A 23,681-nucleotide genomic window follows, 5' to 3' on the forward strand; every position below is an offset into this window, starting at 1 on the left:
ATTTCCTTCTGCTGATAAGCTGCTCTACTGGTTCTTGGCCCGTTCCCTGCCATAGGTCTTCATGTCTGACGGTTTCCGGCCACCAGATTCTCAGGATACTTCTTAGACATTTGTTGATAAACAGTCGGGCTTTCCTTAACATGGTCTTTGTTGTGCGCCAAGTTTCAGTAAAGCAAGACAGTCATGACGATGGTGTGAAAGATTTACAGTTTAGTCAACGTTGTTATGTCTCTGGCCTTCCATACTGTTTGTCGGATGTTAGATGCTACTCTGGCTTTTCCTATTTTGGCTTTGACGTCTTCATCTGTCCCTCTGTTAGTGCTTACTGTACTTCTTGATGGCTCCCTCCTTCTACATAATGGGATTGTTGTTGTTGTTATTGTTCATCCTCATGGACTTATATCCCTGCTATTAAGCTATCCCTGATATTATATTATATTATCTTGCATTTGATTGTAGGCAGCAAGACACTTACAGCGATAATATTGTTAACATTGCAACTTGCAGTGAATTCTGTGGAAACTTACTTTTTAAAGTTTGATATTTATCATTCTGACATTTTTCTGACAATTATTATTTCTATCTGTACCTTTCAAATACATGCATATCTAGAATGGCACTCAGTAGAGTGCATACCTCCGCCAAGGCCTAACTGACCCCTTTAATTCAATCAAGCCTAATCCAATATCAGACACGATTTGAAACCACCCACAACAGCTAAACCATAATTTAAGAACCGCATCAAATTGTTCTCACTCATAGATACCAGCCAACTAAACTCTCCTGATATTTTTCCATCATTATCCATCCATTCTTCCCTGAGAAATAAAGAAAAATGTGAAAAACATCCTATCTCGCCATGTTGCTGCCCCAAAAGTTAATGGTATCTGGTCTGATCCAATTCCCATCTTCCATCCAAGTTTAGTGAAAATCTGTGCTGTAGTTTTTGTGTAATCCTGCTGACAAACAAATGGGCACGGGGTGGAAACATAACCTCCTTGGCCGAGGTAATAACATAATAAATGCACCGTCTTCTTAGTATCCTGCTGCTCTCGCTGAGCTTACTGCCAGTGTCATCAATCATCATTTTACCCTGTTCCTCTCTTTTCTGCTCATTAGAGTAACAGGGTAACTCTGAAGATGGACGTTTCCCACACAGAGCACTCCCACGTTATTGGCAAAGGTGGCAACAACATCAAGAGGGTGATGGAGGAGACGGGCTGCCACATCCATTTCCCCGACTCCAACAGGAACAACCAGGCAGAGAAAAGCAACCAGGTTTGTTTGGCTGCAGCACAGATTTCCGATGACACAGACGGGCGGAGCGAGCTGTTTACTGCTGTCTGATCAAAGCGCTCTTCTCATCTGATATTTTCCTTTTATCTCTCGAACCACAACATTGGACCGTGATTCAGATTTGTGTGCATTGGGTTGTGCTGCCTTCAGTGTTTACTGTCGCCACTCCTCCACGAGTCATTTTCTTCAGTAGTCACTGAGGTTGTTTGGTTTAAGGCTCCAAACGGGTTGCAGAGACTCGGTCCAGTTGGTTGTTTTGATTGGAGGAAGCTGGTCTGTTTTGGCTGGGCTCGCTGGAAGAGCAGGAGGATCCGGCTGTAATTATGATTAAAGTGTTGTATGAGGAGTTCAGGCGAGCACACTGCCAGCATTAGATGCTTATCTTTGCCAGGTGCTCTACAATGCACCTGTGGATAAAAGTACTGACACGTCATTTATTTTTAAACGTCTGCTCCACTGATTTCAACCGTATCTCTGTGGGTTTTCCATAGTATGATACACATACAGGAGATCCCACATTACCATAACCGTCTCAGAAAATATCATGTTTTCACAGTATAAAGTCTCACTTAGTCAGATCTCTACAGTGCTGTGTGGATGCTAGGGAAAAGCTAGCTAATTCTCATTTTGGTAAAAGGGGAAGAAAGCTCTGGCTTGTTTGTATATCTTTAAACCAATCACAGTCCAGCGAGCACTGGCATTAAAATAGCTCAAGTCGAGGTAACATGTTTCACACAGAATAAATTGATTTATCAAGAAAATAATCGACAGATTAACCAACAATAAAAATAATCGCAAGTTGCAGTTCTGCATTGTATACTGCTGCAACCCTACCTACAGTGTGTTGGCCATTAAAGGGGACTTCCAATGTTTTTAAACCAGGGCCCTATATTTACATGTTTTGGTGTGAAATGGTGTCAAATCAAAGAACATCTCATGGACTTAACTTTGACGGTCACAGTTGCCCTGAAGGATTAAGTTGCAGCCGTGTCGATCTACTAGACCGATTGTATGAATCACTTAAACACCAAAACATGTAAATATAGGGCCCAGGTTTAAAAATACCAGAATTCCCCTTCAAACATGCCTGTTCTCTGTATCTCAAAGGCTTTCCAGCCTCCTTCTCGTCTTACTCTGATGATGCAAGTATAGTCTGATAGTAGCAAGAGACTCCTTTTTTAAGTTCTGGTTTCAAAAGCTCGCTGACTGCAGCAGCAGAGCCTTTTAAGATTTGGACGAGTGCCGCAGTGTTGATAAGCAAATAAAGATAACTGAGAAAATCAATGAGTGGACTGTTTACCTTTCACTCTCACTGGAGCTGTAAGGAGTCAAGCACACTTAAGCAGATGTTTGCTAACACGAGGCCTAACGATGTTTTTTTATTTTGAATGATTTTAATTGCTGCTTGCAGCCTGTATAGGTGTGTTTTGTTTGTTTGTGTGGACCTAACGGATGAACCAGACTGACCTGCTTCATGTTTGCTTAGTTGTTTCTTTTTTAGGATTTTTGCTCCCAAACACATTTTTTTGTGTTCTGGAGCAATAACACTGCACATCAGTTTTTGGTTTTGCTCCACAATGGTGAGCCAATAAATGAAAAGGAAAAGAGGAGAAATCTAATGAGATAATTTATCACCTTTTTCATTTCTGTGGAAATGAACTTAATCTGGCCTCTCATGTTCGTGGTTGTCTTAATAGGACAATTACTTTAATCGTGGAGGCCATTCTTCTAATCACAATGTTAGATTCGTGGTAATGATGTGGTTCAAGAATATAAAACAATAACCGGAGAGGGATTGGGTTTCAGTTCAGAGGAGGCCTTTAGACGTTCTGCGGTTTTCATTTGTTCTACATTTTGCTTTCAACATTGAAATTAAGTGCAACTGTATGCAACGATCTGAGCCATTGTTTGTCTTGGATTGCGTCTGGACTGACTAACTGATTTACATGTTCCTTTTTTATTGTGAACAGGTGTCCATTGCAGGGCAGCCTGGAGGAGTGGAGGCAGCTCGAGTAAAAATAAGGGTAAGTTGGAACTCGGCCATATTTGTCTTAAAGGAATACTCCACCCAAACACTCGGTCCCTGCAGGCCTGTAAGCTTGTACTTTTGACCTCTGTGGTGTCAGCTTGGATTTCTGAGAGTTTGTATTTGAGTTCAGTACTGACCAAGTTTTACAAGGGGAACAAAGTAGTATCAAAGCATCGTCGTATGTTTTTGCCAAATATACGACTGCCTTAGTTTTTGCACAAACGACCCTGATGACCCTGATGAACTTGTGAGCAGGCGATGCGTTTCATGCGTTAGGATGTCGCCATTAATCTGTGTTGAAGAGGACGAGACATATTTGCTCTCCTGATGCAAAATGACCCACGCAGAGTTCAATCGGATTGAACTTTGACGCGTGAAATCGCAGGGCTCTCCGCTGTTCTGCCAGTTTGAGAGAGGAGGGTCGGATCAGCCGCTCATTCAGGGCAATACAAGCAGCAGAGAAGGAGGGATGCTGCTTGGTGCAAGGACAGTGCAGAGATTAATTACAGGATAAAACCATGTGTAATTAACACATTTGTTAACTGCTGTTGTTAGCCTCTGAGCAATGCCAGCCCTTGTCGTTTATGTTTACAACCCTACCCACGCTATTTCCTGTTCCCCCTGCTCCTGGCAACACCACGTGAGTAAATTTCGCCTGGTGAATTTCCGCCCGACTGCAGCCTCAGAGTGCCCGTAGCCTTCTTCTTTCATGTTAAACGAATAGATGACATTTAGAAAGGACTTTTTAGATGATCTATTCTACGGCCCCGATCACACACAGACTCGTCCCTACAGGCGCAGTAGTTGTAAAAACTTTTAAAAACCACTATGAAAACGGATGCACGGTGCAGGAGAGGGGTGCACGCAAGGCGCACTATACCATAGGAAAACAATGGTTAGGCTTTCAACGTGTTTCTAGTGATGCGTCTCAGTGTGATTGGCCTCTAATAATTCAGTCTCGGTTAATTATACAACATACTAGTGATCGTTATCAGTGTGGACGGCCCTTTAGTCAGAAATCTTGTTGTCGGTCACTTATTGGCTCCCAGGTGCATCACTCGAAACTTCCTCAGCGAACATAACATCGGACTCAATACGGCCAAGTTCCCAACCTAATCCTACCAGTGGATGAGCTCCAGGGTTACAGTAGGTAATTGTGCACTCCAGGCACAGTTTCAGCGCTTCCTCTAAGCTGCAAGCACCATTCCTGACCTATTCCCAGACCACTTCCCTAGAGCAATTGTAAAACACAAACGTGATCCTCGGCCCCTTTGGCAGGCCCATCTCCAGCTCATTTCCTAGCCGCTCCTCCGTCTTCAGTTTCAGTCTGACTGGAAGCCCGACCTCCAGCCTTAGCTCTGTGGGCGGAGGAGCTCTATGATCATGAGAAGTGTTACATCCCTGAACTTTTGCTTTATTTCAACACTTCAGGAGTTTGTCTACAGTGAACACGTTCCTCCACTATGGACTGACCAACACTAACAAGGCTGTGTGTACAAATGAGAAGGACCATGTGATGGAGAGGAAGGAGAAGGTCATGCCGCATATTTGTGCAGTGTGTATTGGCAAACTTCAGCTGTATGCATACCCATACCTCTCCGTGCTTAATGGTTATTTTCATAAGCAGAAAGCCGCAACCCACTACATCTACTTCATTTTTGCTATGACTGGGAAAAAAAGAATAATCAAACCTAACTGTAGCAGTGTTGTACAGAGGGGTTTAAGATATAAGCTGTGGAGAACCACGGGGATTGTTCTGCCCTCCAAAGAACACACAGTCAGCGGATGACGAGGGTGGATCAAAAGACAGGTTTCCCTCAGTCAGGATCCAGACTTTGATACTCACCTCATTCCTTTGTGTCCACATACCTTGTATGCTGTTTCAGTAACTACTGAATACAAATGACCAGACAGTCCTTCCATACGTAGCTTTATTTTACGTGTGAGTAACAGCCCAGTTTCCTCAGATGCAGCGAGGGAAAAGAGCACATATCAGAACTTTTCCAAGAAAAAGCTAATTTTTTTAGCTTTTCTGTTTTTGTCATTCAGTCAAAATATACACAGAATATATGCACAGTGTCAATACTTACCTTGTCCAGAATGAGTGTAATGAAAGGGTTTCTGAGTAAATCTAATTTATCTAACAGCTGTGTCATCAGTGAATATTACATTTAATGAACATTTATTGTTTTTGCACCAGTTTTGCTTTAGATTAATAGTTCTTTAGTTTGCTTTCATTCGAGACTTGGATGAGATAATTGAATCCACTTTGTTTTTTCCATTCAGTTTAAAGCTGGAGCTAGGTGACGTTTAGCCTAGCTTAGCATAAAGACTGGACAGTTAGCTGGCTCTGTCCACAGGTGGAAAAAAGACTATCACCTCTAAAGCTCCCTACTTAACATGTTATCCATGAGTTTCCCGGGGAGGTGACAAGGGGAAACAATTATGGGTGACACTTTCGGTGCTCAGGGGACCTAGCTTGAGTGAAAAAAAAAAAAAAATGACTGACCCAGATTGCAAAATTGTTGCGGCCCAGACATGTTCATCTGGCCCACATACCACATGGAATAATAGCACGTGGGCGGTCCACTCTTGTCCAGATCTGAGCTACAAACAGGCCATACCGTGGACACATACCAGCCAAGAGCAAACCAAATAAACCAGAAGTGGACCAAGTCTGGGCCAGATCCACCCCACCAGAATAGAAATGTACTCTGGCCCAGGCTTAGGCCAGTTCTGGTTTATTCTGTTCACTCTTGGGACAGTTTTGTGTATCTGGGGACACGATGGCTTGCTTTTGAAGTGTTAGCTGAGTGGACTAAGCAATAAGCAGTCGCTCTCAGGACGAGGATTGTCATATCCTGCATCCTTAGATCGATTGATAGAAGTTGCGCCTGATAATTTTAACAAGGTATCGTGGGGGCTAGGAATAAGGTGGATGTTTTGGTGGATTAATTTGTATAAAATAGAAGTGTGAAAAGACAAGTTGCTGTTGTAACCTGTAAAACTGCTGCTAAACCAAATTCTCTTGGCTCCAGTGTTAATACTGAATAGATGGATCACTGTACTCGTCTAAGTCTCGCCAAGATATTTTAAAAATTCCCTGATGGGATTTATTTTTTAAATCCCAGTACTGTATCCTTTTGATAAACTGCTTGTGCACGTGTCTTGGAAGATTTTGGAGTTTGAGGTCAAATATTATCTGCATTTAGTGAGCTTAAAAACAATTAACTGTGACCGCTAATCGCATTTATCGCCAAGCCAAAGCATCAGGAATGAGACTCAACAATCAACTGTTTCCCCAGAATCACTTGCTACACCTTCAGTACAACTTGTTGTCAGTGGGGAATTATTTTGACTGGAGATTTATGACCAAAATGATTTAAGTATGTCTGACTTCAACAGATTTTCCCAGTATAAACAAAAACAAAAAAAACGTTTACCGGATGACAGAAACCCTGAAGCACCGCACTGGAAAATGCGGAAAGAAGGAGGATTTATTCCGTTTTCTTGACCTCCTCCTGTCGAGGCTGCCAGTGCACAACAGTATACAATATACTGTGTGTTTGGTCCTGGGTGGCCTTCAGACCACATCCTCCTCAATCTCTCCTGAAACCAGAAGTGGCTGGGTCGTGCCTTCTACCCCTGAGCTGCGTTAGTGATGTACGTAATGTCACTTTTAACGCTCGCACATACTACAGTGGACCTGTGAGGTCTACTGTTTTCGTGAGGCATTCTTGGGTGGAGATCTGTTTGAGTCTGGTTGTTGAGGTGATGGATTCTCCGGGGGATTTTTCCCCTGAGCACTCAGAGGTGGAGCTGACGGGCAGGTGATGAAAGGTCTGGCCGGTTGCTTTACCTCGAAGATATTTTCATTTTTCTTCATCTCTCACCCTCGTGTCAGGAGAACTGAGGCTCTTTAACGGCGCTTTCAGATTGAATACATGTGAAACTCGTATCTGCCAGGTAGACTCTTTGAAAAAGAGCTGAGGTCAGCTCCGCCATAAAAATCAGCCTATTCTTCATTCAGCGCCCGACTCCCGCTGCTCTGCTTGTCCTCTCCTGCATTTCCCTCAGTGCTGACCTAAATTTCCCGAGCCCTCCGAGAGCGAGCGCTGAAACGTGATATAAATGTAAGGCCAGGCGCATATGGGACTGATCAGGGTTGCATTTCTTTGGTCAGAGCAATTCATGCTGCTTGCCCTTCACTGGCAGCCAAAACCATAGTGGCGCTCTGCTTGAGAGTCACTGTTTGGATAACACTGTGTGTGTGTGTGTGTGTGTGTGTGAGTGTGAGTGTGAGAGAGAGTGGGTATTCATTCTCTTCTTTGTGTGTGTGTGTGTGTGTGTGTGTGTGTGTGTGTGTGTACGCATTCCCATCAGTTTGTCTCCGTATGGGCGTGTGCCTCTAATGCATGCATAAGTATGTGTATGCATGAAGCCTGTCTGCATCTATTGAGTTTGAGTGACCGATGTGATACAAATGGGAGGAGCTGATGTCTGTTGTTGCTCCTGTGGTTTGATTCTATGACTTGAAATTAATGTATGAGAATGAACCAGAAGACCACTGATGCTTCACAGGACTTTTAAAAACGTAGCTCGAACGACTTGTGCGACCATAATGTTTAAATCAAATCCCCCATGCGATAGCAGTGTAGCGCACTGACTGTAACAAAGGGTGTCTCTCTTATTTCTGGCACCGCTGACCTCATTTTGATTAACATGTCTGGATTTATTTGAGTGGACACATTCCAAGTTTTGCCACCTTCTGCTAAGGGAGGGATTGTTATGTCTGTGCGTCACTTCACATACGTCTACACTGTGTAAATAAATCACCCTTTTTTCACTTCTTTGTCCAAATGGTCTTAATCAGCCTGAATGACTGGTGCAAGCCGCCATGCTGCGCCCTGTTATGATTCTGTGAAGAAATCTGATCCGACTTTACGTAACTGGGCTGTTTCAGCAGCCACCATGATGTGTCAGTGACACCACGTTCACAGAAAAATTAGATGATTTTCTCGCTCTCTTCTCCCTCCTTCTGTCGCACCATATTGCAGGAGCTGCTCCCTCTCGTGCTGTCGTTCGAGCTTCCCGCCATCATGCAGTCCGACCCCAGCTCCCCCACCGTGCAGCACATCTCGCAGACCTACAACCTCACAGTCTCCTTCAAGCCCCCGACCCGCCTCTACAGGGCCACGGGCGTGGTTCGCGGCTCACAGAACAACGCCAACGCCGTCAAGGTGAGGAGGGTCCGGTGATTTGGAAGTGAATAATGGATTTGAGTAAAGGGGAGTGAATTAATATTGAAGATTTGCAGAAGAATATGTAAATGTGAATACATGATTCTGTATTGTCGAGTCATACTGAACAATACAATCGAGCTGAATCATAACATTTTTTCCATTTGTTGCCCTCAAAGTGAAAACCGCCATGAAATGCAATTTAAAGGTCACAGGCTGTGTTTATATAGTACTTCAACCCAAAGTGCATCACGGTGTCTCTTTAAACACCCACGCACAATCACACACACACACACACACACACACACACACACACGCACACACGCCAATGGCAGAAGAGTGTTTTCAAGGACACCATGTGGACTGTAGATCGAAACACAAACCTGCACTCAATAGACGACTCGCACTACTCTGACATTCACCTTTTTAATTTATGAATAAAAATGGAGCTCCAACGATTAATCGATTAGTTGTCAACCATTAAATATATCGGCAACTATCTTGATAACCGATTAATCGGTTTGAGTCATTTTGGAGAAAAAAGCATCCAAATTCTCAGAATCCAGTTTCTTCAATGTGATTTTTTTCTGACTTCTTTACTCCTCTATAAAATTAAACCAAACATCTTTGGGTTGTGGTCAAAACAAGACATCTGAGGACGTTATCTGAGCAACATCTTTTCATCATTTTTTGACCTTTTATGGACCAAACAGCTGTTCAATTAAGCGACAAAAGTTGCAGCCCTAAATATAAACAGACTTTAAGCTGTAAGCAGAGAGGCATCCGCATCCATTATGTTAAAAGGACAATAGCTACCAATTATTTTAGTTATTATCAATTACATTTTTGTCAATAAAATCAGAGAAGAGTGAAAAGACTGACATCTTCAGAGACATAAAGGTCATAGGTTCAACCCTCCCAGCAGCCAGTGTGTGTCCTGTGAGAGACGCTTGAATAACTACCTGTTCCCTGACCTGTGCGCTCGGCTTCAGTCATGCCTGTGTAACAATATTTGCGTTTACACCCTCACTTCTCCACCCGTTTCCATGGCGAGCCGCAGACCAGGAAAAGGTATCCAGAGCTACACGGTGTCAAAAACCCACCAACACTGTCAGCGTTCCTCACTTTTTCTCATATAAACTGCTTCATTACCTTCAGCACCACAGGGGCGAGAGAGTGCTGAGAGATGTTTGGGAGCTGGAACTGGACGGCTGCTGGGTCAGCTCTAATCTCAGAGAGAGAAACTGCCCCACTACTGTAGCACGGCTTCACGTTTAACAATACGGAGCTAATTTCAGTTGGACTGCATTCAACACATATGTGTCCCGGCATCTATTTTATTCACGTGTGCTTGAATTTGTGTGCTAGAGTGTCTTTCTGCACATTCCTGTGTTCTGTGTACAGTCATATGCATATGTACTGTATGTATGCAGCAGCACGGCCTCCTAAGTGTGTGGTAGGTCTGAAGGGTCAGTCTGGATTGGGAAGCGGGCCAGATAAATGCTCGAGGATTAGAGGAATATGTGTGCTATGTAATGTGGTGGTGTGAGACCCTTGGAACACCTCTGAGGATTGCCAAAACCACTGTGGATTGTTGTGTTCTGCTGGCCGCAGTGTGTGAATTCCCATTGCACCCTGGAAATGACTTACTTTACTGGGCCAAGTGATGGCTTGCAGAGGCGTAGCAGAGACATCGAGGAATGAGAGCGTTCAACTGGCCAGCAGATGCAGTGGAAAATGTAATAGTTTCCCACTGGTTTTATAGAAAATGTTGGTGTTGTTTCTGGGCAACATGGCTCGGCGGCTCTCCTCGTGATCTGGCTAATGCTCTGATGGAAGAATTGTTTCAGTTTTGGTCTTTGTTCCTTAACTCTGTCACGTTTTCATGTGATTTCATTCATACTGTTGGGTATTCTCGAAGGAATTGAGCAACTTGTCCATGATATTAATTTTTATATCTATGGAGCACCTTCTCCTATGCCTCTCAAATGCCAAACGTTTGCTGGTTTGCTTCTCAAATGTGAAGATTTGCTGCTTTTCTCTGTTTCATGCCACAGTTAAGTGAATATGTTTGAGTTTTGGACTGTTGGTTGAACAAAAAAGCCTTTTAAGGACATCACGTTGTCATAGACGGAACAAAAAGACAATTATCAGATGAATCTTTTATGAAAATAGTCGTCATTTGAGACCCTGATGGCCCTTTGTACTCACTCATAGATACCAGTCACCAACATGCAACTGATTTTTTTTTATTAAGACCCATGCATTATCCTCTGAGAAGTTAACGAAAGCCTTGCAATTCGAAAGAAAGTGAGAAAAAAAATTCTGGATCCGTCCCTTTATCTGGATCTGCAGTAAAAGTGAAAGTATTCCTGGCTGAGACCCAGCCTCCATCCAAGTTTCAAGGAAATCTGTTGAGCTTTTTGTGTAATCCTGCTGACAAACAATCCAGCCAAAAAAAACATACCGACAAACAGACACGACTGGAAGAAATAACCTCCTTGGTGAAAGTAATAATATACCTTTGAAAACACGGTTACAAAGGGCTTTACAGTAACAACAGAACACGTTGAAAACACCAAGAATAAAACAAACTAAATGTTTTAAACACAAAGTGAATACAATGAACTCAAATGTCATGAAATAAATACATCACAAAAAGCAATCATAAAAAAGGGATTTTAAAAAATCTTTATATACTCGTACATTTTGTCAATGACCTTGTTATCCTCGTCTCCACAGAGGGGCACAGCTCTGCTGCTGGAGCACCTGGCTGGTAGCCTGGCGAGCACCATCTCCGTCACCACCCACCTGGACATCGCGCCCCAGCACCACCTCTTCATGAAGGGACGCAACGGCAGCAACATCAAGCACATCACCCAGAGAACGGGAGCCCAGATCCACTTCCCTGACCCCAACAGCCCGCAGAAGAAATCCACAGTGTACATTCAGGGCACCATTGAATCAGTCTGCCTGGCACGGCAGTACCTCATGGTGTGTAGCTTGATTGTGTGTCTGTGTGTGTGTGTTTTTAGTCCATTGGTTGAAAAGATTCATTTTTAACCCCGAAGCTCTGTTTATGTGGTGAAGGGATGGCATTGGCAATATATTCCTTACATATACAGATTTCCTGCGCTGTGTGGTGGCTATAATGGCTGTCATTGTTTCACTAACATCATCATGGTATGTATGAATGATGCGTGGGTTTCAGATTGGGTTTAAGACATAAACCATGATTGCCTGTCGGGGTTTTGAATAGCCTTGGGAGAGATTTGCTTGGCTCTGCTCAGTGGTGCTGAAATGTCCAGATATACAGCAATCTGTAGACGACTCAAGGTTAGCCTGCATGTTAAGAGGGACACACGCATTTGCATCAGCTTGGCATGAGCCTCTCTGTATACAGATTATCCCTGTTGGTGTTAATGGTACTGGTTTGGCTTTGCTCACACAGTAGATTTTGATGGGTTTGAATTTCAGCCCCGTCTGTAATTCAGACGTCCGCACATAACCATTAGTTTTCAGAGTAGGAGGAAGCGCCTTGCATTTAAATTTCTGTTGGTTAAAAATGCTCTGTGGTCATTCTTGTTGTGTTGCCTGCGACCGCTGAGGCTACCCTTATCTGAATTACTAAGGAATATAATCAGACGTCTGTTTCAAAAATGTGTAGAAGTGATGGCTGTTTAATTACCGTGGGCTAAAAGCTTCTGCTGAGCTGGTGCGTTTAAGACATCTCGGGCGTAAACAGCTCTGGCTCTCTGTTTGGAGATCCATAATGTGGGGCAATAATTCTGCCAGAGCTGCCTTCTCTTTGTCTGCGGTCTCCCATTTGGCCCCAAAGACATTTAGCAAATGCCAAAGTTGTTGCAGCGACCAAACATGACTTTCTCTCGGTGTGGACACACAAGAAGGGAGCCTCTCACTGTCTGTCTGGAGAGAGGGAGAGAGTGAAAAACGACTTATGAGAGAGGAAAAGCACAGAAGGATGAGGATAAAGAAGCGTGGGGGTGTAGAAAGTAGAAGACAGGACGTACCGGAGAGGGGAGAGGAGTCACTCTGCAGTAGCGTACTGTGTGATTTGGCCTCTTCCAGCCAGACTGTAGATTACAGCTCAAATCTCAGGCCCTGTCAGAGCCAGCCGGGCTCTATACTCTGCTGCTAATTACACCCACTCACAATAGGAGCGCTGTCCAGCACTCGAGCCCAAAATATAGATGTCTGTGGCGGTTGTGGTGGTGATCATGCAAAACAGATTGCTCTTGGCGGAATTTCCCCAAGCTCTGTGTGGGATGGATCCAGCAGTGAATCTTGTATTTATTGGTACAGCTGAAATGTGGGTCAACAAATGGTAAAACATAAAGGGAAAATTTACTACTGTTATTAGAGTCTATGATATAGAAACACAGATATGTTACGGTAACTTTTATTTTGTGTTTTGCTCCACAGGGCTGCTTGCCTCTGGTATTAATGTTTGACATTAAAGAGGACATTGAGGTGGAGCCCCAGTGTATCACGGCACTCATGGAGCAGCTGGATGTCTTCATCAGCATCAAACCGAAGCCAAAACAGCCCAGCAAGGTATGACAGCAGGCTTACACTCACACAGCAAGGAAGGGTTTTAGGGGATTTCAAGACAGTCTAGGTCCAGGGGCAAATGGACCGCTTATCTAAAGCGGCTTCTGCAACTAGGCACACAGAACCAGTTTACTTTTCACTGGCATTACTTATTTTACGTATAGAGACAGAACTGATTCTGGACTTTTGCATGCCGCGCAGCTTCTTTTTTTTGTAATCTATTCATTCGGTTAAAAGTAGGGCTGGGTAATATAACTTTATCATGATGTGAGACTATATACCATCTTAGATTTTGTATATCATGATATGGCATAAGTGTTGTCTTTTCCTGCCTTTAAAGGCTTCAGTACAGTAAAGTGATGTCATTTTCTGAACTAGACTGTTCTACTTGTTCTCATACTTGCCTTTACATCCACATCGCTGATGATTATTTATCAAAAATCTAATTTTGTGAAAGTGCCAACATTGTCGCTGTATCAATACAGATCAAAATGATCATGACATTTGATCTCGTCGCCCGGTCCCGGCATTTTAAGTGGTTTTGTGGAGAAAAATATTGTGATATTATTTTCAAGAATCAAGATTCTGTCCATTAATGTAGTCAGATATGTCTTTTGCTGCTGCATGGCTGACAAAAGTTAAGTTAAAGAGTTAAGCGTCAAGTTAAAAAAAGGTTCAACATTAGCAATAAAGAGTTTGGATTTGGACTAAAATATGACGGCAACATGCAAAGCTTCATTCAGAAACCTCAGCGAATGTGAAAAAACAGTTTTGCACTTGGAGCTGACACCTTTACTTGACAAAGTCTATTTTAAGGGGTAATGTTTAAGCATAGAACGGACTATGTTGATGAAATGAATAAACATAAACCTCCACTAAAGTGTAGAAGGAAAACACATCCAACCTTTTCACCCTGAGAAAAAAAGTCGCTGCTGTCTTCCTTGTTTAAATGCTGTGTCAGGCAGAGGGGAAAAAACGACGACCGAGAAACAAATAAGCCTCTGTTCCATGTGAGAATTACTCTCCGTCAAATGTCTCAGCATGACATTGGAATAAATTGTAGTTTGCCATGTCACATTTCATCACTTCTTCATGGAATATGAAAAAGAAAAACTGGAACGTTGCACCGAAGGGAATCATGCCATACCAACACTGAGAAGCGTTCTGGCAAACTGACATCTGCCACAGCGGGAAATCACAGCCTGCTGCTGTGCACGTTTCACCTGATGGAAGGGAAAACTTTTTATTTATACCTCAGCTGTTCCAAACAAAGCAGTAACTGACCTGATTTAAATGTGTCCTTAGAAAGTTAATCAGTAAATTAGAGGGATGCTCATTCACTTTTTAGTAAACAGAGTTTGTAGGGGCCACAAAATCTTACAGCGACTGTGTTCCACACCTGTGTTTTATTCAACGCCAACCTCTGAAGTTACTCATGGTCTACTCTTCTACAACACACGTTATTACTAATCATATTTCACCGCTTGGCCCCGTCCTGACTGTCTCTTCAAGGTGCCCACGTCCCGCCCAGAGCCGGGGCTCGATGCCCAAACCAGACAGGCTCGAGGGGACTGGTGCGGAGGTGCCAGAGTAAACACCGACCCAGCCCAGATCCTCTTAAGAACCCTTCACTTAAACATTTTAACGAGGTGACAGCCGTAATCCAAAAGGCCCGTCCAAACGCTGCGTCCTAGCCTCCGTGTTCCCGGCACTTTGGGAGAGCCATAAAGGAGAGTGTGTGTTGGAGAGAGCAAAAAATCCGGGAAGAGCCAGGGCATGATTTGTGCTCACGTTCATTTTTATTTGATGTTTGTGAGTTGCGAGGCTTCCTGGTGATGTGGAAAATGTAGAAGTCGCTGATTTAGAGTCTTTTCCTGTTTATAATTCTCGTTGATTTATTCCCTTATAGTAAATTATTCACTGAATATCTAGCATTGCCTCATATTCTCTCCGCTCGTATGAATGGCTGTGTTTACATGGACAATATTTATTCAATCATTGTGATTAGAGATTCCTACTTAGCGGTTTACACGGGCGATACAGATGTGTGTTTACATGCCCCGAGCATTTGATCAGAATATAACTTTTTAGTGGTTCCTCCCGCTGTGAAGCATCTAATCTGCCAGAAATACAACAGAAGGAGAAGTTTATTTTCTAGGGATCAGGAGCCTCCAACGGGTTGTCCTCAAACCCCACATCAGCAAGTCACGTTCGTCGCTCGTTGCTCTTGTTTCATTGTGGGTAATTAAGACCTCCGACAAGTAATTTGTATCGTCCACATGCCAGTGTTTTTTTTTTTTGCTGCCACAGTGTTTTTGTGCCTCCTGCAAGCAGCGTCACCTTTGAAAGAAAGATAATATATGTAACAGTGGAATATTAGGCTCCATGTAAACGCAGCTAGTGTATGTGTGTAATGGTGTGTTATGCAGTTGATGAAGAAACGCTTTTTCTCATGTCTCCTCTCTCCCACACTGCCTCAATGTTTATCCTTCTAATCTACCCTTAATTCCCTCTTCCTTCCTCCCCTTTATGTGCGTCTCCCCCTCATCCTCCCTTTAACTCCCTGTCTCTGGTGCCAACATTCCCTACCCTATCTGTCCCTCGCTCCCTCCCCTGCCTTTCTCCCCCCTCCCCATCACTTCTCAGTCTGTGATAGTCAAAAGCGTGGAGAGGAACGCAGTGAACATGTACGAAGCCCGGAAATTCCTCCTGGGTCTGGAGAGCAACGGGGTGTCGTCCTCCTCGCCCTCTGTGGCGTTGAATCCCGCCACCAACGGCCCATCCCCGTCCCTCATCTGCCCCGTTGGCCTGGACATCCTGGCCTCAGCTGGCCTGGGGCTGAGCAATCTGGGTAATGATGACACTGTCGAACCTGTGAAGAAAGCACTACAGTATATGTATTGGTTGTATTCTTTACTTGAGCGAGAAAAGATAAGAAGCAACCCTCGTTTGCATCAAGATTAAATGTCTTTGTAAAGGAATTAATGTCCTCATACATCAAAATCTGGACCAGTCACATACTATGAAGAGCCAGCCATATCTGAGCCAGATCCCCTAAAAGCCTGTTATCACCTGGTTCACGACGTCACTGAATTCAATAGAAATTCAAATCAGCCTTAAATATCCCCTCAACACCCACATAAATCACAGCCAGTGACTCATGCCGCCATCATCTCTGTACACTCTTTACAGTAGCAGTTGTTTGTCTTAATGTCTTTCCAAGAAATGAGAAATCTTTGATCATCGAACCATCAGAAAATAACCTCAATTTAAATGCGCCACTCTGAATGAATCGTGAGCTTATGAATCATGGGATGATGAACGGTTAGGATCGCGTAGGAGTTTGTTTTTCTGCAGCGCTGACCTCAACAAGAAGGCGCAGAGTTCAGCTTGGAACAGATGTCTGGATTTTTTCGTTTCCAATGGAGACTTTTAATTGAATTTAGTAAGAGTAGTATTATAGGATAAATGTTAAGGCCCTGTTATCTGCTTTCCTGCTTTTACAAGACATAGTTTTTCGGGTTCAGGCTTTAAAAAAAAATGCAAATGAGGACATGAGTAATGCATCAATGGCAGAGGGAGGATCAGATAGTGGAGAAGGCTGACAGGAAGTAGCTTGTGGCTATAAACACATGCTGGCAGAAGATCCATCACAGTTTATCTGCAGATAGAAATACTGTTTATTTTGTTTCGCTCTATAACTAAATGCTAATCCCACCAAATCTACATTTTCATTACTTAGACAATGTATTTCCATGATTTTAAAAGGGCAATTCCACCAATTTTGTACATTAAAGTGTGTTTACAGGTCTTGAGGAGAACTACTGCATATGTGAAAAAGTAGTATAAAGCCTTTTGTGGCTCCAGAGGAAGCTGCATGTAATCTGATAAATTTACGCCAGTGATGCCAAGTTGCATTGTGGGTAATGTAGACGCCAGGTTTTGATAAGGAAGAAGAATGGGTGGAATAATAAAGGAGATTTAGGTCATCTGTTTTTAAACTGTCCGTAACGAGTCCAACAGTGTCACAGGAGTGCAATGATAGACCAGTGGACTGCTTTTCAAAACCTGGCGCCTACATTACCCACAATGCCAATCAGCCACAGAGTGACATCACTGGAGGTAATTTATCAGATTACACGCAACTATGTTTACAAGTTTCTTTTACTTGTACTTTTGATACTTAAGTACGTTTATTGCCAGAAAATTACTTTTAATACTCAAGCACATTAAATATCAGATACGTTAAGACTTTTACTGACCTACAAATCATACAGGTGACTTTAAATTTTACCAAAGTCATATTTTAACACATTATCTTCCCTTTTACTCAAGTACGACTTTTGAGTACTTTTTATAACTCTGTGCGGTGATACTCCCCAAGACCTGTGAAGATGCTTTGATGCATAAAATTGGTGGAGTTAACCTTTAAAGGAATATGACAGTATTTTGATAATATTTGTAATATGTTTGTCTATTTTGATTTGTTTTCTGCTTCCATGGAGTTGTAAGTGTAAAGGAGATCTGAGGTAGGTGAACACTGATATTGGGTCTGTTTTTGTTGATAAGAACAAAATGAATTTGTTGGAGGATTTAGCACATTTTGATGAGATGTTATACATTTTTTTCAAATAACCTTTATTTTATGTCCTTCAACGCCCACCAAATGAGACGTGATTTGAATACATTTTTAAAAAATTGGTCACAAAACGCAACAATGTGCCATGAAGTCCCAGTACAGTTGAACGGGTCTCTTCCTGTCTCTTACACCCAGGGGCCCGGGGGTGAAGCTGTGGACGGCCACATCCTGGCCTTTAGTAATTGCTACATGCTTGTCTTCCTCAGATTACAGGCCAGTCTGCCAGAAGAATCCCTGGCCTTATTCCTGGAGCCAAACTAGCCCCTTGTTAAAGCCACAGACCTGCTTCTTTCTGTTTTCATACACTGTCTTTGGGTTTAGACACCAAGCACCACATTGTTGGTGCTCTTAAAAACATGGTTTTATTGGGTATGAGGACACACAAGATATGTACTTTTGCATCCATGACCTTGTAGAAAATGTAAGAAATTCTTCCTCTCATTTGCTGTCTGGTTGATGACAGTTCGTTGAATTCCTGTTAAATAGCTGGAAGACCAAGCTTATTTTCTGAGGGCCTCAGTGTAACATATGATTAGTTTGAAAAATGGCTCTGCGTTTTGACAGGACCACCGCTGGTCTATTCGTCTCCTGTCCTCATCTTTCTTTCCCCCTTCCCTCTCTGTTCTCCTCAGGTTTCCTGGGTGCGACGGCGGCCCACTCCCTCACCAACTCGGCTGCCCCGAACGCTGTCCTCAACAGCCTTAACTCCTCCATGAGCCCCCTCCAGACCCCGAGCCCCAGCACCCCGGCACCCTCCCCCTCCCTCTGGCCCAGTTCGCTCACCAGCACCCAAGGTCGGTATTGATCGGAGTCTCTGACCTTTAAATTCTCGATGGTCTCTTTCAATGGATATATTGATGATGTTTAATTATGCCTTCTAAGAAACAACACATGGGTTTGAACCATTCCAGTATTGATTTTTGCACAATATGTCCAGAAAAGGGCAAACTGCTTGTATGGAAATATTTATTTCAACATATCTTCTAGAAGACTTGTATACCTACACTTTACAAAATAGACGAAAAACAAAACATCCTGTACCGTAAAATTGGGTTTCCTAATTTATGTTCCTTCATAACCTAATTTTTTATGCAGCTTAGCCCTCAGCGTGCTAGCTCACTGTAGCTTACATAGCGTGCACACAACTTTATTTCGAGGCGCCACAATTTTGCCATCTTCTAACCCAAATCTTAAGTATTTCCAGCTTTTTTGGCTTTTAGGAATGTCAGGAGTGCAAAACACTCTGTCAGCAACCGAGTTGGGTTGCTGACAGACTTCCATCATCACCACATGGTTGTTGTTGAATAATTTGCTCAGCTCAGCTTGACCTACATTTCCTCCTCAATCGATGAAAGTAAGTTCAGTGCAGAAAGTCGTTAAGTTTTCACAATTGAATGTCCATTTTGTTAACAGTTTGATTATATATTCAGATTTAGAATATTCGTTGACAGCTTATTTGTAGGTTAACTGTCAAGTTAAAGGACAACAATTTTACACATCAAAGCCTGTTTACAGGTCTTGCACCCTAAAAATCTGTATAATCTGTATAAAGCCTTTTGTTGCTCTAGAGGCAGCGGCTTGAAGTCTGATGTATTGATTCAAGTGAAGCTTACCAGATGTCTGTAGATCACTCCTCATCTTTTCTTGAGGCTGGTGTAATAGTGCGTTCATGTGGTATCGGAATAATCCGGAAAAACGCCCCTTCAAGTTGGAGCAACAACACGAACAGTTGGAGAAAATTGTTGCACGCAAGTTGCCGAGTTGATGTCATTTGACGCTGAAACATGGCTGATGAACGGAAACACTGGGTTGATGTTAACATGCATATTTGTGAAATATATTTCACGGCTTACATCATCGGTTTCCTTTGCTCTTCCAGAAACAGCTGTCAGTGTGTTGTTTAAACGCTCCGAGCGATAAAGTGCATCCATGTTGCTCCCACACTCCGACTTGACGCACATGAACACACCGATGTAGGAAGAACGGCTTCTGAACTTAGGACATGGGACTGTCTGAGGAGCACATGAATGCAGCATAATACATCCAAATTTCTGACTGAACACTCGGGGGCCGTGTTGCATTGTGCGTAATATTTGCGTGACAAAGAAGATGTCATGTAAAAAAAATGTTATCTCCAATCCTGCTACTCCAATTCACTACAGTGGAGAGCTCTTAATTTGATTACATGGTCCTTTAAGGTGCATTACTGGACTCCTGACTACAGTTTCAGTTGTTTTATTCTAGTTTATAAATGTATATATAGACAAACAGAAAGAAAGTTACGGGTCTCGAGAATAATAATACACATATCCCGTATGAACGGCTAGAAGTTCAGAATTGTTAACGCTGCACTCTTCTTACGTCTTCAGGCTTCTCCTCTCAGCTGATGCTGCACCCGGCCACGCAGGCCACCCTGAGCAGCATCCTGCAGGGTTACACACAGAGTACACCGTCTCCTCCACCTGGCCTCGCCCCCATAGACAAGCAGCCCAACGGGGTCCCTGACTGCACCAAGGGCTCCTGCACTCTCAACGGACACGTCAAGGTTGGCTCAGTTCTGTGCTGTGTGAGTTCACTGTGACTTTCTTGTTTAGTAAATTCCACTTGTATTTTTCTGTGTGTGTGTGTGTGTGTGTAGCATCCTGGCTCAGTCTATGGGAGGATAGCAACTGCGTCACTTGCAGAGACTGTTTTGAGTCCAGCCCCGTGTGACTCAGTCCAGGAGGCCAGCGGACACAATCCATCAGAACCGCTGTCCAGCAAGTCCAGCCCAGATGAAGGTATAAAAAGAGGCTCATAAAGAAACTGGTCACCACTGTAGGTGGTTGTTGCACTTTCAGTGGCTAAACTACAGTATTTGCTGCAAAATCTCACATCAGTGCTCTTATTTTGTAGTAGTTATAGTAACTACTTTTGTTTTGGGCACATAGCTGTGACCGTTTGCATTATGTAAATCTTGCCGTCTGCCCATTTTGTGAAAGCAAAAATTTGACTGAAATTTGACTGTGCTGCTGTACAGACTGAAAGACAAGTAAAACATGTCTGTGTATGCAGTAATCCAATATAGCATAGAGCTAACCCTGACCGCATCTGTTTATTATATTAGGCTCTGAAGAATGCGAGGGCCAGTTAAGGCACCTGCATTTCCTATCTTACCTGGCAATCAACCCCCCCCCCTCCAAAATATCAAGCCTATCCTGTTCAAATTCACAAGTTGTTCGGAGAGCAGAGCACCTACATGCCTATCATAAACTCCTGACTCCTAGTATGTTTAAAAGTCAGTTCTAATTAAGGATATATTTCTTTATTCTCAACTATTTCCTTTGGCCTTGTATTTCTTTAATGAAATCATAATCAGTGTTTTTCTAAAATATAACTTTTCTTAATAAAAGTCTGCTTATAGTTGGAGCCTTGCCCTCCACTGAGTCAGTTATTTTAAAGACACACTTTAAAGTCTTGTGATTTATGTGTGATTGTAACCTTGGATAGACAACATTTTCAAGCCGTTAACATTTCTGACGCTGCTGGCGGCTCGGCCTTGCAGACGTAACATAAATGTCCAATTTAAGCTTTTCCAATTGAGATTTATGTAACCCTTAAACCCACTTTGAGGAAAAAATTCCTTGAATGAACTGATTTCTCTATACGGTCTTCCTCACTTCATACTCCCTCTGACTGCGTTTATTGTGTTGGAACGGAGACAGATTAACTGCTGGTCTCCTAGCGGTTCAGAAAGGCCCTTATTTCCTCTGCGACTTACACTCGCGGTTTTCCCCTCAAACTTTCACTCTCACGCGTCTCGGTTTTCCCCGCTGTTTTCTGAGCTGGTCCTCCCCCGATGTGGTGCATCTCTGCAAGGTTTCCTCTCCCCTCCCTCGCCTCCTCCTGTGTCCCAGAATGTGTTTGGACTGGCTCGCCCAGTCTGACTCGACTGGAGGGAGGGAGTGCGGGGAGATTGTTCAAACATTTAACCCCCGGGGGGAGCTTCATTAGATTGACTGACATCATATTATTTTACGCCATACAGTAAACCATGCGCGTCCAGATATTCTTGATTATACACATGCATTCATCCTGTTACGCAGAGCAGCTTCCTGTCAGGGTGAAAGTAGAGCAGCAAGAGAAAACCACGTTATAATTACAGCTGCTGATTTTAATTAATCCAGGATTCAACTGAGACTTGTCACACTTAAACACACCAAGCTACACACCATCCAAGCCCCCGTCTCTACTGACACTGTCTCTTTTGTATTCACGTTGTTTAAACACTGGGCCCAGTAACTAGAAAGAAATAAAATAGGATATTTAAAATACGTCTGTGTTTATTTCCTTTAGGTTCCGACACGTTTGTGGAAGTGGGCATGCCGAGGAGCCCCTCACACTCAGCCAACGGGAACGAGCTGAAACAGATGCTGGCTTCGTGTAAGACGTCATCGGGGAAACGACAGGCTGTGGAGCTCCTGCAGGGCACCAAGAACTCCCATTTACAGTATGTGTGAATCTAGAGATCATTTACAGCTTCTCGTCACGTTAGTCTTTAGCATCCCTTCTGAGATCATTTACGGCTCATGCTGTTACAGTTTGGCAGGCTTGCATTCATTTCCTTCACACATGGACGAAGTGATAGAGCGACGAGAAAACGCTGGGATGAGAGCTGCGTTCAGTGGAATCGAACCCAAGGACACAGATTTTATTCATAAAAATTGGACAAAACTAGAGTGACAGACATGGTTGTTTTGTCTGTAGTACTGGCTGGCATAAGGACTGTCTTGCACACACTCACCCTGGACAGCATGGTTGATGGTTTGTCAATAATAAAAATAAAAACTTGGCCACAGTCAGATCTGCTGAGCCAGGACCATTAACAGCCTCAGCCTCACCTTTTGTAGGCTGGCTGAATGCTTTATTCTCCATTAGCACCTCCACATTTCACCTGCAGCTCCTGTGATTTGGATATTGTCGTTGCTCAGCCCTGCTCACGGCTCTGTATTTCTGTCAACAGTTCTGACTGTCTTCTCTCGGACGCTGAGTCCAGCTCGTCAGACAGTCCCGTGGCGGATAAGAGGGCACCGGGTAGCGAGCGGGCTGCTGAGAGGGCAGCACAGCAGAATGAGAGGGAGAGAATCCGACTGGGACCACAGACGCCCTTCGCCAACATGCAGGTACACACACACTCTCACACACAGTTTGGAGGGTACTAAGCAACAAACGAATAAAACTGTCTGCTGTCCTTTCAGGCATTTGACTATGAGCAGAAAAAGCTGTTGGCAACCAAAGGTAAGTGTCAGCTCGAATACTATAAAGTCATTAGTAGTGCCCGTAATGTGGCTTAGTGTGAAGACACACTGCCGGTAACAGCTACTAGTACGTTTATCCACAGAAAGAGGACTTAATTTCCCTCTTTGTCAGATCCAAAAGCAGAAATTCAAGTGTAATTCAAGCACATAGAAATCTTTAGCTAGTTAAGATTCAGGCTTCCAGAGATATCAAATGTGAATTATGAAGAAATGTGTATTAAAAAACTGCACAGCATGAAAAGTCAGTGGCATAAAATGGTCTTAAAATGACAATAACGTTGTTGATCTTAATTATTTCTGGGACAATATATTCTTGTCACAGGCTTAGTAATTGTATGCAGATAATTCATGGTAGTTCTCTGTTAAAATGATAAATGTTAGTGTGCTTCATCTCTGTATATGTGTGCTTCACTGTGTGTCTGTATTCACACAGCTATGTTAAAGAAGCCTGTGGTGACTGAGGTGCGGACCCCCACCAACACGTGGAGCGGTCTGGGCTTCTCAAAGTCCATGCCAGCTGAGACCATCAAGGAGCTGCGGAGAGCCAATCATGTTCCTTACAAGCCCAGCATGAGCACCACTTACGAGGTCAGACATCGGTGCCATTC

General features: G+C 43.3%; 1 protein-coding gene across 1 annotated transcript in view; it reads left to right on the plus strand.

The window, feature by feature from the left end:
• The window catches only part of LOC141009924 (protein bicaudal C homolog 1-like), a 68,248-nt gene that overhangs the window by 38,821 nt on the left and 5,746 nt on the right, over positions 1 to 23,681 (plus strand). Inside the window, exons 5-17 of the mRNA XM_073482670.1 lie at positions 1,120 to 1,278; positions 3,267 to 3,320; positions 8,383 to 8,565; positions 11,308 to 11,559; positions 13,009 to 13,140; positions 15,784 to 15,988; positions 18,409 to 18,570; positions 20,146 to 20,321; positions 20,415 to 20,556; positions 22,112 to 22,265; positions 22,779 to 22,938; positions 23,014 to 23,053; positions 23,507 to 23,661. Coding sequence (XP_073338771.1) covers positions 1,120 to 1,278; positions 3,267 to 3,320; positions 8,383 to 8,565; positions 11,308 to 11,559; positions 13,009 to 13,140; positions 15,784 to 15,988; positions 18,409 to 18,570; positions 20,146 to 20,321; positions 20,415 to 20,556; positions 22,112 to 22,265; positions 22,779 to 22,938; positions 23,014 to 23,053; positions 23,507 to 23,661 — 1,974 coding nt within the window. The remainder of the gene's footprint in view (positions 1 to 1,119; positions 1,279 to 3,266; positions 3,321 to 8,382; positions 8,566 to 11,307; positions 11,560 to 13,008; positions 13,141 to 15,783; positions 15,989 to 18,408; positions 18,571 to 20,145; positions 20,322 to 20,414; positions 20,557 to 22,111; positions 22,266 to 22,778; positions 22,939 to 23,013; positions 23,054 to 23,506; positions 23,662 to 23,681) is intronic.

This window comes from Pagrus major, chromosome 15 (genome assembly GCF_040436345.1).
Source record: "Pagrus major chromosome 15, Pma_NU_1.0".
Lineage (NCBI taxonomy): Eukaryota > Metazoa > Chordata > Actinopteri > Spariformes > Sparidae > Pagrus > Pagrus major.